Raw genomic sequence first — 17109 nt, 5'->3', positions numbered from 1 at the left:
TAGTGCTTAAGTTGAAAAAAGTTATCCCCAAACTCCTTTCAAACAACCCAAAGAAAAAACACGACGTTAAATAAAATTTAACTCACTAGTTAAGGATCAGTATCGGCTCCCTATCCCAGCAATGTATCCGCAGACACGTATCAACCAAGAGAGAAGGATCTCTCGTAGGTTATCTTGACATCCTTCGGATATGGGAAGTCAACACAGGATTGCATCTCCCGTATGGTGACAGCTAATATGTCCTTATGACATATTGTTAAGGAAAGAACAAGAATTCGGAAAAGCTCGCACTTCATGCGCTTTTAATTCTCAGCTGTTTGAAGGAATCATCAATGCACTTGTCAAGTGCTTAGGAGATCACATTGTCTCAAAGAAGGCCAGGGCATTCTTTGATATAGATCTCTTCTGGGTGAAGCCTGGAGCCTGGCTAGCGCTTCGTGCCTGGCAGGCGCCTAGCGCCTGTCTAGCGCCTCGCGCCTGGCTGGAGCCTTGCGCCTGAATGGCACTTAGAGCCTGGCTGGAGCCTCGCGCCTGGCTGGCACCTGATTGGCTCCTCCCTCCTGGCTAGCGCCTTGCGCCTGGCTGGAGCCTTGCGTCTGGCTGGCGCCTTGCGCCTGGAGCTTGGCAGAAGACTTCATGATTACTGTCTATGAGTCTGCATGCCTCAAGAGTTTCAGCGAGGTAGGGACCTATGACTGACAAACCCTTCTGGATCATGTCAATGGGGGCTAGCCCGCTTACACGACAGAGCCTTCTCGGATCGTGCCAATGGGGGCTGACCCACTTACATGGCAGAGCCTTACCTGTATCATATCATGGGGACTAGCCCTCTTACATGACAGAGCTTTAGGTTTCTCTTTACTGGAAGGAGCCTTGCACTTGGATGGATCCTCAATCCTGCTGGAGCCTAGCCTTGAAGGAGCCTGGCACCTGGGATGGCGCCTGGCTGGCGCTGCTAGAGCCTGGCTGGCTCCTAGAGCCTGGCTGGCGCCTCGCGCCTGGCTTGGCTCCTCCACACTTGCGGGAGCTTCGAGCTTGGAAGAGTCTCTAGGCTGTCTGGCGATGTCCACATCGGACACTCTTATATCTGTCCGATTTGTTCGCCTCATGCGCCAGGTTGGAGGCCCGCTCCTTCTCAGTATCCGACCATGACAGAGTTCCTTGGAACTGTCAGCCTCTGGCGTTTTTCGCCTGTATTGGCATTTGGCGCCTGGCTGGCGCTACATTGTCCGAGAGTCCTGAACAACCACATAGTCTATCAGGAGACTGGAGAAGGGTGGAAGAAATTCTTCCCCTTTGAGCTTTTGGCCCCTGGCAAGGGGAGGTGATTGTAGTCAGCTACATCCAGTAGACGACAGGATATCTAACAGAGAGAGAGAAGGAAAACATAGTAGGTCTAACAAAACGAGAGAGAAGAGTCTTCCTCCGAGGAGGATCCTTCGTGAATACTTCCTTTACTAACGAGATCTCTTCTTACATGTTGATGAGGTTCCTCGTTGCAGAATCTTCCCTTTCCTTGCCCGAAGGAAGGGAAGGAGTCTGGAAGTCGAAGAAGACTCCGAGCTGAAATTGGGCGGAACCCTGATTTCTAGCTCTTATTGTATCCTTCTGAATACCTTCTGGGAAGCATTTCGAGCCCTCATCGCACCCCGAAGACTCTGTAGGCAAACGTTTAAACCATCTCTTCTTCTGTAGATGAAAAAGTAAGTACCCTGCCTGGGCAACGAAATTTCTATCTGAAAGCGTTGCGTCAGGAATAGAGGATTTTAGTTCTTTTGCCAGACATACTATGCTGGCAAGAACTCATTGCCGAGTCTCCATTGAATCTGATTCGAGATTCCAATGCACAAAAAATTCACTTGTCTTCTTGGTCGTTTAGGGCTAAGAGAAACAAAGAATTCCTTCATAAACTTTCTCAAAGAAGTTTGATGAGGAGCAGTTCCATTTTGTCGGAACACGGAATCTGTGGCCACAAAAAGATCCCATTTGAAGTACATGATATCATACTCTTGTCGTATTGCGGTATCGTATAAGATCCCGAAGATCTTAATCTTCTGTTATCTCTAATTCCCCTTGTAGAGACAGAGTATAGCCTTTTACTGCATTCTTTGATAGCAGATATATACCTAGGTGATTCTTCCCTCTGAAAGTGAAGAAGGAACCTCGCTATGTGGTTCACAGAGGTATCGGAAGAGGACAGTTTCCTCATTCCATCTAGCACGATCTGCAGCAATTCTATGTCTTAGCCATGACTATTGTCATTTACCTTGAAAAATCCTCTCATTCATGTCCACTTCTGGTCAGTCTGCACGCGGACAGACTCAGAGTGGAGAGGTTTTTCAGGTCTATTTACAATAGATTCTGATAGAATATCCAGATACTCTTGGAAAAGCCTTACGAAACATGCTGTGAGAAGAACGTGACTTCTGTAAATCCAACCTCTCTAAGGCCAAAATGAGACATTCATCCTCTCTTCCTTTGATGCCCATTTATCTTAACCTGTTAAGCGTCACCCACGTAATAATACGTTTACCGCGATCTACTCGGTAGCGCCTTCAATGGGATATTACATTCAAGACTTTAACTGTGCTTGTCAAGCCGTCAGCCCTGTAATAATACGTTTACTCGTATAGAAAGTGTAGGAACATCATTTGGTAACACTTTCAGCACATGGAAACTTATTTCCAGCCTTGCAACTCTTTCCTGGTGGTCGCTTATGCTAGAAAACTGCCTGTCCCTGTTGGTTTTCTTTCAATACGCTTCGGGCGTTTATCGAGACAAATTGGATTTCGCGTCTTTCACAATGAATGTCCCAAAGAGGAGGCGTATTTCTTCAGGTGAGATCAATCAAATACTAGATGAGGAGTCTGATATTGATAACCTATTTGATGATGAGAGCTCTAGTTCTGAATCCTCCAGTGATGATACAAACTTTTCTTCCAATTGCGGGAGTGAAGATGACTTTTCTTTGCCGAGTGACTGGACTCCGAGAGAGAGAGAGAGAGAGAGAGAGAGAGAGAGAGAGAGAGAGAGAGAGAGAGAGAATTTCCTACACTTAATTACAGTATGAATAATAAGCATAAAAATCAATATTAACTTTGAAAAACTATCATCAGTGCTATGATCGCTGATTACAAAAAAAGCGTGACGGTACGTTAGCAGCGAGCTCATCAGGGGCGGACGCTTAACAGGTTAATATCTGTTAAGAATTTATAACTAGGGGAAAAATGACTAAAGTTTATTCCCCTTCTTTAAATTAAAGATGGCGTATATTGCTACCTCTCTTGGGTTTCGGAAAAAGAAAAGGAAGCAGTCTATAGGAAGCCTGTTCGTCTTCTACCTTGCGAAGAGATCTATGAAGAAGACTTTCCGCAGGTTCTCAAAACTCTTTTCAATAAATGTTAGACATACGTTAACAGTTATTATCTTCGATCGAGAAGGTTCTCACGGACATGCAAAATCTTGCATCGAACCTCTTAAAGATCGTTACGTTCCGTGTCTGTTCCCAAATAGGTTCTCTTTTGTTAACGCGAACAGGGGCGAAAAAAGAGATTCTCGATGCTCTTTGCGATATGAGAGTCGTGGAATTGGCCTAAGTGATTAAAATAAATCATTTCATCATTCCTTGTAAGCGACCCCTTTCAGATTAAATGGGTAACGAAATCAGGAACGAATCTTGCCGTTACCGAGCCTCCGAGAGCTACTGGTTTGTTTGTTTGTTTGTATGGTGTTTTTACGTGACTTCCGAACCACGTCGAGAGTGAACTTCTATCACCAGAAATCCACATCTCTCACTCCTCAATGGAATGGCCGAGAATCGAACCCGCGACCACCGAGGTTAGAAGCAAACACCAAACCAACCACTACTGGACTCTTAGGTTAATAACTCGCTAAAACGAGAAAATATCTTGGATGGTGCTTCTGGTGCATTGCGCCAGGCTGGCGCTTCTGACGCTTTGCGCCAGGCTGGCGCTTCCTTCTAGTTCTTTTAAGGTTATGTGCCAGAACATCTGTGCCTTTATGGTACCCGACATCCTTCACGTGTTAATTCCGTTCTTAGTAGGAAAAAACTTTTATATACGTAGTATAGTCCATTCAGGGAAACAACTTCTGCCACTAAGAGAATGTTTCCCATCCAACTCACCCATCTTCTCTTGAGCAATATCCGATTCTAAAAAGGTTGTGTGCGTTTCTCGAAAGGATGAGAGAATTATATTATATCGTGCTCTGCCGTATTAGAATCCTTTATAATACTGTCACATTGTGGTAAACAGCATTAATCTAGGACACCTTTGTAAGGATACTAGGAATTCTGTAGTTAACCTCGGTATGTGCATAAGACTTGACCATACCGTAGTCTTAAAGTGAATTCTCTTCTACTACATTCATCTTCTCACTAAGCATGTACTCTAATAAGCCATGCTTTCGTAAGCATGAGAGCATCATATAATATAGATTCCACTGTATTAGAATCCTTTAATAATGTTACCTACGGTAAACAGCATTGAAATGTTGTAATATCTTTCTTATTGAAAGCTTCTTAGCAAAAGGCAGACAATATTTTATTTATGTTTGCTTGACTATCCCCTCAATCCGAGGCTAAAACCGCGATTGTAGGGGAGAGACACGGTTAGTTATTCCATCCCGCAGGAGAGAGACATGTAACCAACCACTCATGACCGAACCTACATGTTACTGCGTTGGTCTCTAAGGCGCGATAACAGTCTCCGTTAGCCGTCTGGCCTTACTCTTCCAGAGTTGCCAGCTACTCCATTAAATAATGGAATCTTATAAAATTATTATCGAACTTCAGGAAGTTCTTATTAATGCATATTTAAGCGAAACAAGACTTCGATAAATCGAGAAGCTAAGTAGGTGTTGTCTTAACAATCCCTTTAAGCGTAGTCCTTCCTAGGAAATTCCTGGAAGGATACTGGTAATTGAGTTGCTCTGCAAAGAAGTAACTACGGTATGTGTGATTTGCCGTATCGTATTCTCATACAGCAGATACTCTACTACCTTCTTTCCCTGCCGAGGCAGATAGAGAAAGGAAAAATTTTTACTGTCTTCGTTCTTTTCGTTAATAGAACGATAGAAAGAGTATATATACCTCCTTAAGGAAGGAAGTTAATCCAGGAACTCTTTAAATCTTCGTGATTTCCTCATAAATCGCGGAAGAGACAGAATTCCTGTTCATCTGTAGGGTTTACGGAAGGAAGTAGATATTTCCTATCCGCCATCATACCCAAACGTCGATGAGATTCTTATAAGAAAAACTCCCAAAGCTCTTGCCTCTTCATAATGAGGGAAGAGCATGAATGAAGGAGAGAGTCCGCATTGAGAGGAACTGCCAAACACAGGAGTCTTCTGAATAATGAAAAAATGGCTTCTCTTAGTATCAGAATCTTTGACAAACGCGACGGCCGCCTGTGCGACATCTTGCACCTTTGCCAGGGGAAAGTTGCTCAAGTTAAAAACTCAAAGAGAAGCCTCGCGACTGACCTCTCTCTCATAAGAAGATTTGGAATATTCTGGCGCCTGGCTCCTTGCGCCTAGCGCCTGGATAGTTCCGCGCGCCTGGAATGTTCCGCACGCTAGAAAGGAGACTCGCTCCTGGAACGTTCCGCTTGCGTGGAAGGTTCCGTGCGCCCTGATAGTTCCGAGCGCCTACTAGACCCCTTTTAGAAAGAGCCTCTTGCCCGGAAACATTCAATGGAAGGATCGTTCTGATTGCCACTGTACTATAAGGCTCCTTGCTCTAGCCGTCTGTTTTTCTGGCGCAATTTGCGCCAGGCTGGAGCTTCGTCTCTTTGAAGGCGCCTTGCGCCAAGAAAAATTTTCTAGAACGCGGCTCGCGCTCAGTTGCTAGAACGCGGCTCGCGTTTGGTTGTAGGAACGTGGCTCGCGCTAGTCTGTTTTCTGGAACGTGGTCGGCTCGCTGCTGGCTGTTGGAACGTGGCTCACGCTAGCTTGCTGGAACGCTCGCTTCCTAAGTCCTGGCTGGCTCTTGCTGTTTGGAACGTGCCACGCTAGCTTGCGGGATAACGCGGCTTCCTAAGTTCCTGGCTGGTCTCTTGCTCAGTGTTCTCTTAGTTTTCAGAGATCGCGCTAGATCATCAAAACATATACATTCTTCGTCTTTTCGGATGTAAGATGAAGAGACGCACTTTTTTAAGGATGCCTTTTCAATGGCTATCCTTGGCAGTCTGGGACGCTCTAAAGAACCTGCCGAGGGGACGCCTGACCGGTGGGGATTCTCTGAAACCTCCTTACGGCTTTCGACATTCCTTCTCCCCTGGGCTTGGGAGCTTGAAAGAGGTCTAGGCCTGAGACAGAGCCGATCAGACACACCCTCCACTGCAATGGGGAACACTAGTAATCACTTCTTACCTTTTAATAGCTCGCATTTTAAGCCACAATCCTTGTCTTCAAATTGCAATTATGAATTTGAAGTTTCTGCGAAGTAAGAAGGTGATGAGGATGCAACACTACTAGTACTGTTAATACTCTAATTGCTCGTTAGTACGAGTTTCCAAAAAACTTTTAAAAGAAACGTATCTAGTTACATGCTTTACTGACTCCCTAAAGTAGGAAGTCAGTATATTTCCTCAATCAATTCTAACACTTATTACACGTATTAATGAATAAATATTAATATTTCCCTTTCTTGCAAACTATGTGAGTGTCTACCGAAAATTTCGGTAGTTACACGTCATATATTCTTCGAAATTTTCGAAGCCAAATTCATTAAAAAGTTAATAAAAGCGTATGCCGAACCAAAGACCCAGTACTTCCCTGCAAAAGACAGCCCAGAATATCGATGGCGATGAAAAACGAAAATCAAGTCAGGAGGTAGCAACAACATATGTTGACACTACCGCGACAGAGAAAATCTGGTTCTAGAACGGGAATGGTTCCTATTCCTGCCACCCAGCGGCAGGGGGTAGATCACCTGACCTACCTGCAGCGTGTGCCGCGAAATTCGAATTTCTGTCGGACGTCAGAGACATAAGCTAAGTATATATCTGCTGGGGAAGTTGCATGTACAAAAAAAACATGTTAATACAGTTTTTCTTCTAGGATGCAGTAAGCCATCGAATACAAGTATAAAAAGATAATCAAGTATAATAAACAAGATACTTGGTCAGTTTAAAGTATGAGCATTTGTCCGACAAACAATACAAAATTTTCTTGAAAATTTCGTTTGAAATGTGGAATGTTCACCATAAGAAACGTTTGACAGAAGAGGTACCACTGTAAGTTGTTAAGTTGTTGGCCTTCTTCAGAAATATCTCTTTTGAGAAATTCTCTGAATGTGCATGGTGGTCATCAGAGACAGTATTCTTACAACATTGCATGGTGGTCATCAGAGACAGTATTCTTACAACATTACTGCTCTGATCCCAAACAGATTTGACTACCATGTGTATCAGTGGGTGATAAGGTTAGTCCTGACCCCATAGGTACTACAGCAGACAACCAGGGGTCTTCCAAACAGGTGGGTATGTTGACTATCACTGGGGAAGATGTGACAAGACTATACCCAGTATACTTAGCTAAGTCACTACAGAACTTAACTCTAAAAATTTAAGTTCAAGTTTAGTTTCTTGTTTTTTGTTACCAAACCTTGCGGCTTGACCTTGGACCAGAAATTTCAGATTTTTCTTTGGGTTTTTGGGATTAAAATTTTGAGAGCTGAAGCCTTTTGTCACTTGTCAATTTCTTTGAAGAGCCCCTTGAGGATGATACAAACGATTAAACTATCAAATAACAGTTTTTGATGTATGAAAAACCTGCAGAGTCCTCAAAACCATCCCACATCACTACTGAAAAGGCATGGGATTTGAGCAAGGGATCAGCCTACATTGACCAATAGAGAGTAATGGTTCATGGTCTTTTATTGGTCTGGTCATGAACAAGTTAGCCGATGTGCATGCGCAATACCCACTTCTTCTAGTTTTGGTGTGGGAAAAACTGGGTTGAGCCTCACTGACAATGAGAGAAAATTCCCTCTTGTCTTTGAGTCCATTATACTCCATAACGTGTTACAGTGTTTATCATTATGACACAATACCTGGATACAAAACCAGGATAAAAGAAATTTCTTTGACATTAGTCCAGTAACATGGAGCTCTGGCACATCATGGAAGGGTAACTCCTTGAGGACTCAACAGTGACTACCAAATATAGGTTTTTTCCTACATCAAAACCTGTTATTTTTAATAAGAATAGCCCGGAGAGAGAAAGAGAAGGACATGCAAATGCACATTCCACAGAAACTCAAAATCAGAAGGAAGGTGGTCCCTCACATGGCTCTAATGCTGTGGCGCTTCTGAGAATTATTGAGAAAGCATATTATCCTGCATTCCATCCCGACATGGTTGGACACCTACGTAACATTCAACCTCATGTAATATTCTGCTCTTTTTTATCACAATAGTCTTGAGTTTACCATTTACTCCATGTATAAATATTACTATCAAGGCCAATTACTTACTATCAGACAATTAGCTCAAAATTCAAACCTCAATGTATACATATAAGTTTTACATTATGTATAAGATACTCTGTGTATGGACTTTAAAATTTCTAACTAAAAAAATATGTAAAAGGAGTGACAATTAATAAACAAAAGAAATTATAAAGTTTGTTACCAACAAACTATGTCAAACAATAAGCTGTGTCAGACTCTTCAAAGTGACAGTTAACGTAAAATTTTGCCTACAACAAATGTTTTTAAAAAATAATTTCATCTTTTTTTTGCAGACTTCTTGTCATAAAGCTTGTTCTGTATAAATATGCTACTCACATTATTGAAGATGTGGGGACAAGTTTGTAGAGTAGGCTAAAAAATGTGTTAAAATGTATAAAATACTGATGGGTGTAACATAACATATTGTACATTCATATGAAAGTCAATGACAAAAATATATAAGTAAATAATGCGATTTATTACAAACACACACCACACCACAAGGTCATGTCACACAACTCTTGGAGTGCTGGTTATTATAAAATAAGTTTTTATTCTAATGGTAAAATATTTATAATCACTTTGTAATAGTCCCCCTCTTCATAAAAATGTGTTCTCTCATATTTCTGGAAGGCTGGGCTCAGGATAAATGGGAATTTAGTATTTTCACTTTCTAAAAATATTCTTGGCCAAATTATAGGTGCCGGATTATCAAAGTCATCAATATTAATTACATACTTCATTAACCTTTAAAATGTTACTTCATTTGTTATAATAAAATTCCTATTTCCATGTAATGTTCTTGGACAAAATACAATATCCTTCATAATGATAATATTCAGCAAGAAACAAAAACCCTACTTGTATTATGCAAATTAACCCTCTTTTTACTTTATCCTGTGTAATTTACCCTTTTTCCTATTTGCAGATTTAAAACAATCTCAAGTTACCAGACCTAAGAGAAAACAAAAAAGAAAAAGTATGGTACCTGTAAGGATCTTCTTCAAGTAACGGTTCTTTATCAACAAGATAATACTGTTTGGAATCCATATTAAAAACAAATGTAGCTGTAGTCTTGTACTGGTGTCTACTAAGTGAACTAAGTGGTGAGCGTACAGTTTTGCTAAGACCTTTGACAAGAGTTGCTGCTTGCACTAATACTGATGCTAATGCCACTATATTACCACTGCTTGGACACACCTGAAAAAAATCAAATTGATAAAAATGGGATTTCAAACATTCCTTTAAAATCCATAATAATTAAAAAATGGCATCTCCAAAATTAATTATGTAATAAAAAGGTTAAATATATATTGGAACTTCTTTACAAGTGTGAGAAAAGAAACATCTTAGAACTGGTGCTATATATTATTCTGTTAACAGTACTACTAAAATTTAGGTAGACTTGCAATTTCTTAATACTTGGTTAAATCTATATCTTTGACTATACAGTCTGACCTCTTTAAACCAGTTCCCTTGGGACCAGGCCATAGCCAGACCACAGAAATCACCCCTAAAAATCCGTATGTAAAAGAAGTATTGCCAACTCATTCCACATATGTATATATTGTTGTGTTATTACAAGTAGAACAAAGATTATGAATAATCACTGTCATTCGTTAGATGTCGTTCCATGTGAAAATTCTGGCTTGCTCCATAAGCATCTCCCCAAAATGTTTATATCTTCAATGCGTTGTTGCTTACACCACTTTAAATGATTACTGTCAGGTTCTAATCTCCTTTCACCTTTCAATATTTTCTGGTAAACATATCTGGCTTTCATTTCTTTAAACCTACACATGAGAGAGAGAGAGAGAGAGAGAGAGAGAGAGAGAGAGAGAGAGAGAGAGAAGAGATGAGATTGACGAGAGAGAGAGAGAGAGAGAGAGAGAGAGAGAGAGAGAGAGACTCATGACCCTGCAAAAGTTGTTACATCAAAAGATATCCATTTGCAAAATTAAATAACAGTTGTATTAAGAAAAACCATTTTAATTAAACTTGTTTTACATACTGTATGAAGTTACATTTCATTCATTACTGTCATATTATTGTATTATGATTTATGAACATTTGCATTCTGATGATGTTTACAATGTTCTAAGAGATCCACAATAATAAAAACTGTTGTGAGTTCGTGTATAATTTAAAAATCCCTTTACAAAGCTTTCGAACTCTTCCCTGGGTTCATATTCAATCCAAATGAATGATTAGGCACAACATGTACTAAGGTGAATTTAAAAATAAATAAACAGTCGCTGAAGACTGTTAACACCAGTCATTAGCTTGTTTATGGACCAGGTGATGAAGAAAGAGGGCAGTTATCTCTAACTAGGTTATTTCCTCTCCCCTATCAATCCTCCTGGCTGCAATTCTGTTAGATCTCCGAAATGGTTGTTGCAATGTTTCAGGAAGCCCTTCATCTGGAGGTGTAGATTAGCACCGTAACCAGACTCCCCTGGGGAAGCAGTTACCTGGACGGGGAGAGGCAAGGTAGAAGCAGCATCAGGAGAGGGAAAAACGGAGCCTGTCCTAAAGTTAAAGTTAAAATCTTTTAAAAACATACTAGTAATATAAAAATTAAGTCTTTTTTGACAAAAGACTTGTTTCCTTTGCATGACTCTCCTAAACTTATAGCAGGTCCAACAACTAATCATCTAACATTTACACTGCTACTTTTAAAGATAATTTTAGCCTCGTTGCAATTGGGTCTATGATCATTACTGAATGCATGAGGAGGATCTACAGTAGTCATGATACCCAAATGTACCTCACCCTGCAGCCACCAAAATGCAACAGCAATTTAATAGAAAACTTAGGAAAACAGCCAATTGCCTTTCTGATCCTTTGCACAAAGAATTAGTCTTATCAAAAATCTCCTCAAGATCCCCAAGTGTGCATTACTTTTATGGTGTACCTAAGGTTCACAAACCTGGGTGCCCCCTTAGGTCTATTATTGCTACTTGTGGTTCACTGCAAAACATTAGCAGCAGACTGGTTGGCTCAGGTTCTAAGTCAGTATCTTGGCACGTTCTCAAGTGCTCATTTGCAACATTCACTCCAGTTTATACAGCGGGTCAAAGATAGTAGTTGGGTAGATGGGAGGATGGCGAGTTTGGATGTTATGGTATTATTTATCAAGGTTCCATTAGACTGTGTTCACAAAGTTACAAGAACAACATGATCAAGGTAATGTGACTTTCCCTATTCCCACAGAGCAGTTTTTCTCCCTAATCAGATTATGTGTCTCGTCCACTATTTCAGTTCAATATTCAGGGATTTGCTTAAAAAGAAGGAGTTGCCATGGGTTCTCCTCTGTCCCATCCTTGCTAATTTTTACATGGAGTTTGTGGAAAAAGAAATTTTAAACAAGTGTGAAGAAATGAAATCAGTTTTATGGGTGAGACATGTAGATGACATTTTTATCATTCTTAAAGGCACCGACGACAAGCTGAAGAAACTAGCAGAAATGGCGAATAGAATTTTACCCTCAATTAAGTTCACACCAGAAGTAGAAGTTGATTTTAAATTATCTTTTTTAGATGTTCTAGTGTTCAGGGACTGAACTCTACATTTTCAGTTTACCAAAATCTACCAATACCGGGAGTTATGGTCACTTTTGTTCTTTTCACTCAAAAGAAATAAAAAGCAACATTATTATGAACTTTCCTTTATGTGCATTTAGAATTTGCTACCCCAAATATATAGACGGTGAACTTCACCATATCATGGCAACTTTTAGAAGTCTTAGACATCCCCCTCACTTTATTAAGAAAGCAATTTTGCGAGCAAGGAGGTCTTTCTATGGACATAAAGAGATAATACCAAGGGAAAACCAAAAAGATATGTCACTTCCCTTTAACCAAGAAGTGAAGAATATAAGTGGGCATATAAATAAAAGACAGAAGAAAACTAAAATTGTGTTCAAATTTGAAAACACAATAAGATGCACCCTTGTAAGAAACAATAACAATGACAAAAATCCCATAGCCCAAGGCATTTATGAACTACCATGTGTGGATTGTAATAGTAATTATTTTGGCGATAGTGGGCGAGGACAAGATATACATTTGGGCAAACACAAGCGAGCATATGAACTAAATTCGCAAAACAGCGCAATAGTAGCCCATGCATTCAGTAATGATCATAGACCCAATTGCAACGAGGCTAAAATTATCTTTAAAAGTAACAACGCAAATGTTAGACAACTAGTTGAGGGAGCTGCTATAAGTTTAGGAGAGTCATCCAAAGGAAAAGAGTCTTTTGTCAACAAACACCCATTTGTTAATTTTTATATCACTAGTATGTTTTTAAAAGATTGTAATTGTAGGACAGGCTCTGTTTTTCCCTCTCTTGATGCTGCTTCTGCCTTGCCTCTCCCTGTCCAGGTAACTGCTGCCCAAGGGGAGTCTGGTTACGGTGCCCAATCTACGCCTCCGGATGAAGGACTTCCTGCAACGCTGCAACAACCATTACAGAGATCTAACAGAATTGCAGCCAGGAGGATTGATAGGGAGAGGAAATAACCTAGTTAAAGTTAACTGTCCTCTTTCTTCATCACCTGGTCCATAAACGAGCTAATGACCGGTGTCAACAATCTTCAGCGACTCTATTTATTTTTAAATTCACCTCAGTACATGTTGTGCCTAATCATTAATTTTGACTGAAGATGAACCCGGGGAAGGGTTCAAAAGCTTTAAAGGGTTTTTAAATTATACACGAACTCACACCAGTTTCAATTATTTTGGACCTCTTAGAACATTATATATATTCTCACAATAAACAGTTTTTCCCAACAAACAATGTTTATAATCTTATAATCATCAGCTGATTGTATTTTACCAACATCACCAGTCATTATTGGCTACATGAAATGCATTTCTAAATGGAGATTTGTTTTTGTCAGTAAAGAATCACTGCTGGGTTTAAAAATGCTACTTACTATACTTATAATGCCATAAATTGAATGAAGTAAAGGTGTGATTCCACCAGTATCGGATGTTGCTTTTTGCTCTTCCAAAATGTTTGGTGGCCTGCACATTACCGTATTTGATTTTTTAGCCACAGGTAGAACCAAAAACAGTGGCATACTTCTTGAACACTTTGCTCTCCACTGAGTGAAGGATGAGTAGATTTATTTTTAACAAACTGACAACTATAATGCAACCCTTAATAAACCTGTGTTAGTTAGAGTAACTGGCATTGGCGAATGGCTCTCTCTCAATTCAACTGTTTATATCAGTACCTGCTGTTGTTTATGCAAGTGTCTTGCATGCAGTAGTAATCTTAATTATAAAAAGCAGTGATAAATTTTTAGACAAGTCACAGCATTGGTAAGCCTGATTTAATGTGTGAAGATTTGCATTTAGCCTCGGATGTAATATACATTATCAATGGTATCTAACAAAATTAACAGGCATAGTGTACTCTACTGAAAATACATCTACTATACATGTTGTACATGATGAAATCATGTTTTTGTACAAAATTTTAATGATCACATAATACACAAAATCAGAAGATACACAAGTATATAAATAAATTATGTACGCTGTTGTTGCGGGATTACAAGCAAGCAACAAAGCAAGCAAAGCTCCCCACAGTTAAGTTAATCGTACCAACTCGAAAGACCCTTAGCCAAACTTTCTCCTCTACGTTACTTTATTTGACAGGACAATTGCTTCACTGATAGATCCATAGAGAAATTTCTCATCCTCACCATCAATGACTGACTTCAGGGGCTAGACTCTGTGCTGTCCGCTGGGTATATGCTAGTCGAGACACAACAACCGCTGAATTTCACTACACATTACAGACAAGCACCAAAACCATATAACAACTCAAAAAAACAGCACCATAATTACTACACAAACAAATACCAACAGTTCGAAAACAACATGACAAATCACACGACAACTCCAAAACAGCACAACAAACCACAATCACCAACACTGTCTCCAACAGACAACTCACAAAACCATCAAAAAAAAAAATCAAGTACAACCAACCCCTTCAACTCAACAACCACCAGGCAGACACATGCACAACATCCATACAAAATCAATATCAATATAGAAAACACCAAATAACACTGGCTACTTTTGACTGACCAGCTTTTCCTGCTTACTAACTCCTTCTGACAACTCGTAACAGACGATCACCATTAATATACTTGGGGACTTCTCCAACAGACCAGACGCTTACGCCTGCCATCAAACCACTCCTTACTATCCATCTACCAATTATGATCCTCTCTCTCTCTCTCTCTCTCTCTCTCTCTCTCTCTCTCTCTCTCTCTCTCTCTCTCTCTCTCTCTCTCTCTCTCTCTCTCTCTCGATCACTCACTCACTCACACTCTTCAGAAAAACACACACGCACTTACATACCATCATACAGCAACATGAGACACGACACATCAAACATACGAAAACATCTAAACTCCCAACCCAATGACGCACGCTCTCTCTCTCTCTCTCTCTCTCTCTCTCTCTCTCTCTCTCTCTCTCTCTCTCTCTCTCTCTGTCAATCCTCCACACTGTATATTCTTTAGTTTCACAGAATGCTTTCATTGAAAATTACCTGTGGTTATTTATTTATGAAGCAAGCTTCAGTGCTGAAATCTGAATAGAAATGTGTGGTGCTGCCCTCATAGCTGCTCAAGAACTAATGGTGACAGATTCAAAAACATCCCTGACCATGGGAGTTCCTGGACCACGGAATGACGGATTTTCAAGGTCAGACTGTATTACTTAACTCTAAATATGCATAACTTGCTAAACAAGTACATTAAACAATAAGAATTCTTGTTTTTTCATAGTTGGCTATGCTACTGGGTGGAAACTTTCAAGTCAAATTATAATCAAAAGCCTTTTGGATTATTCAACAAGATTGAATGCAGTTTACAAGCAATGACAATACCATTTTATGATGTCACTAAAATTTTATTAAAATATTTTTGCCCATTAAATGGTCTACTAAATGAGTACATGCTCTCACTGGAATCCAAAAATTATACATATACTTCAATAGTAATGTTAACATATAGTATTCACTTACAACAAAACTACCAACATCTAGTGAAAGTATACAATATACTTACATCAACAATTTCAACATTGTAATCACTACAGAAGAAGTACTTCTTCCCAACTTCTGCACACAGCCTCTGGGCCATTTCATGACAAAATTGTTCTACGTCAAAACTGATCTGCCTAACAAGCACTCCTGGGGCCATCTGTCCATAAAAATATGAAATATGATTTCAATTCACATCCTAGTATTACAAAAATACCTTGGCCTTGTTATCCTCAATGCATTACTAAAATATCTTGGCCATGTTATCCTCTAAGTGTCTTTCTCAATATTTAAATCTGATGAAGCTTATACGGAAATTCCAACAATTAAATAATACCTATGTGCAGTTTCATTCTTGTCAGAGCAATAGAGTTTAAGTGTTCACATCTATCTCTTTAAGCATTATGTATTTGCAGACCTGAAGATATTAATAATGAAAGAGATAAGATTAGGAATACAGGCAAGAAATTCCTAGACTATGTACCATGAGACAATGCAATATAGCAGTATAAAAAAACAACACTGTACCAAACCAAGAAAAAAATTGCTTGTACTACAACCATATACAGTAATAATAACAATATAAAAGATAGCCCCATCTTCTTAAGAATTTTGGAGTTAATGTGCATTTAAGAACAATAAAATGTATTTTTTAAAGAACTCTTCTCACATTACTAAATAAAATCCCATGTGTCTCCTGATAACTTTTCTATTGGTCAAATTGGAAAAATGCTAGAAAAGAGAACAGCACAGCATACAAAATGTGCAAGATGTGAACTGATGACAGCCCAGTAGAAATTTTGTACATTAGTGGGAACAATCCTACATTAGTGGGAACAATCCTACTATCACCTGGGTTGGGGCAAAAAAAGGATTAGTTATTCTAATAATGCAACAGAAAGGAATATCATTGAGTGTAGTTTTATAAAATAAAGCTTCAGTCATATCATGAACATTAGTCAAGGCATGTACAATCTTGATCCTACCATTACAAAAGAAATTTGTACAATGTTTAAACTTTAGGGACAGTACAAAAAATATATGCAAAAAAAAATTATCTTATTTGTAAGCATAGTACCAAGCCCTGACACTAATGAGTTTTGTTGCCTCTCCCCTTTCCTTTGACAATGTCAAGATGTGGAGGTTCAGTCTCCCCTGTTTGTAAATTTGTATTTTCCCCTAGCATGTATAGTAATGTCATTACTATCACTAGGAATCAGTCCTTCTGCTTAAATACATTCAAAACCAGTCAGTAACTATAATATTAATTCCCATTAGGAATAATGTAAATACAATTAATGCATTCCAGACACCCAAGAATAATTTTTAAAAATAGATTTTATAGGGAATAAATGCAGTTTTACATACAGAAAACAATGGAAAATAAATATAAATGAATAATAAAATTATGAATGAACATTTACATTACTCTTACCTCTATGGAAAACACATGTTAGTGTAAAGAAAACAGAGAGGAGGGAAGAGGGAGGAAGAGAGGTTATTGTTTGGAAGGGGAATCTCCCTCCAGAAGGAGTTTAGGTATCAAGGACCTATTTTGGATTACT

The 17109-nt window shown here is 39.3% G+C and overlaps 1 protein-coding gene across 2 annotated transcripts in view; it reads right to left on the bottom strand.

Moving 5' to 3' along the window:
* LOC135215584 (uncharacterized) overlaps positions 1–17109 on the bottom strand; it is a 237011-nt gene that overhangs the window by 28318 nt on the left and 191584 nt on the right. For both annotated transcript variants that reach the window (XM_064250453.1, XM_064250454.1), the window contains 2 exons: positions 15570–15704; positions 9462–9673 (listed from right to left, as the gene is read on the bottom strand). In XM_064250453.1, coding sequence (XP_064106523.1) covers positions 9462–9673; positions 15570–15704 — 347 coding nt within the window. The remainder of the gene's footprint in view (positions 1–9461; positions 9674–15569; positions 15705–17109) is intronic.

This window comes from Macrobrachium nipponense, chromosome 5 (assembly GCF_015104395.2).
Source record: "Macrobrachium nipponense isolate FS-2020 chromosome 5, ASM1510439v2, whole genome shotgun sequence".
Lineage (NCBI taxonomy): Eukaryota > Metazoa > Arthropoda > Malacostraca > Decapoda > Palaemonidae > Macrobrachium > Macrobrachium nipponense.
Note: the sequence above shows the minus strand (reverse complement) of the source record. Positions and strands in the feature narration are given on the sequence as shown.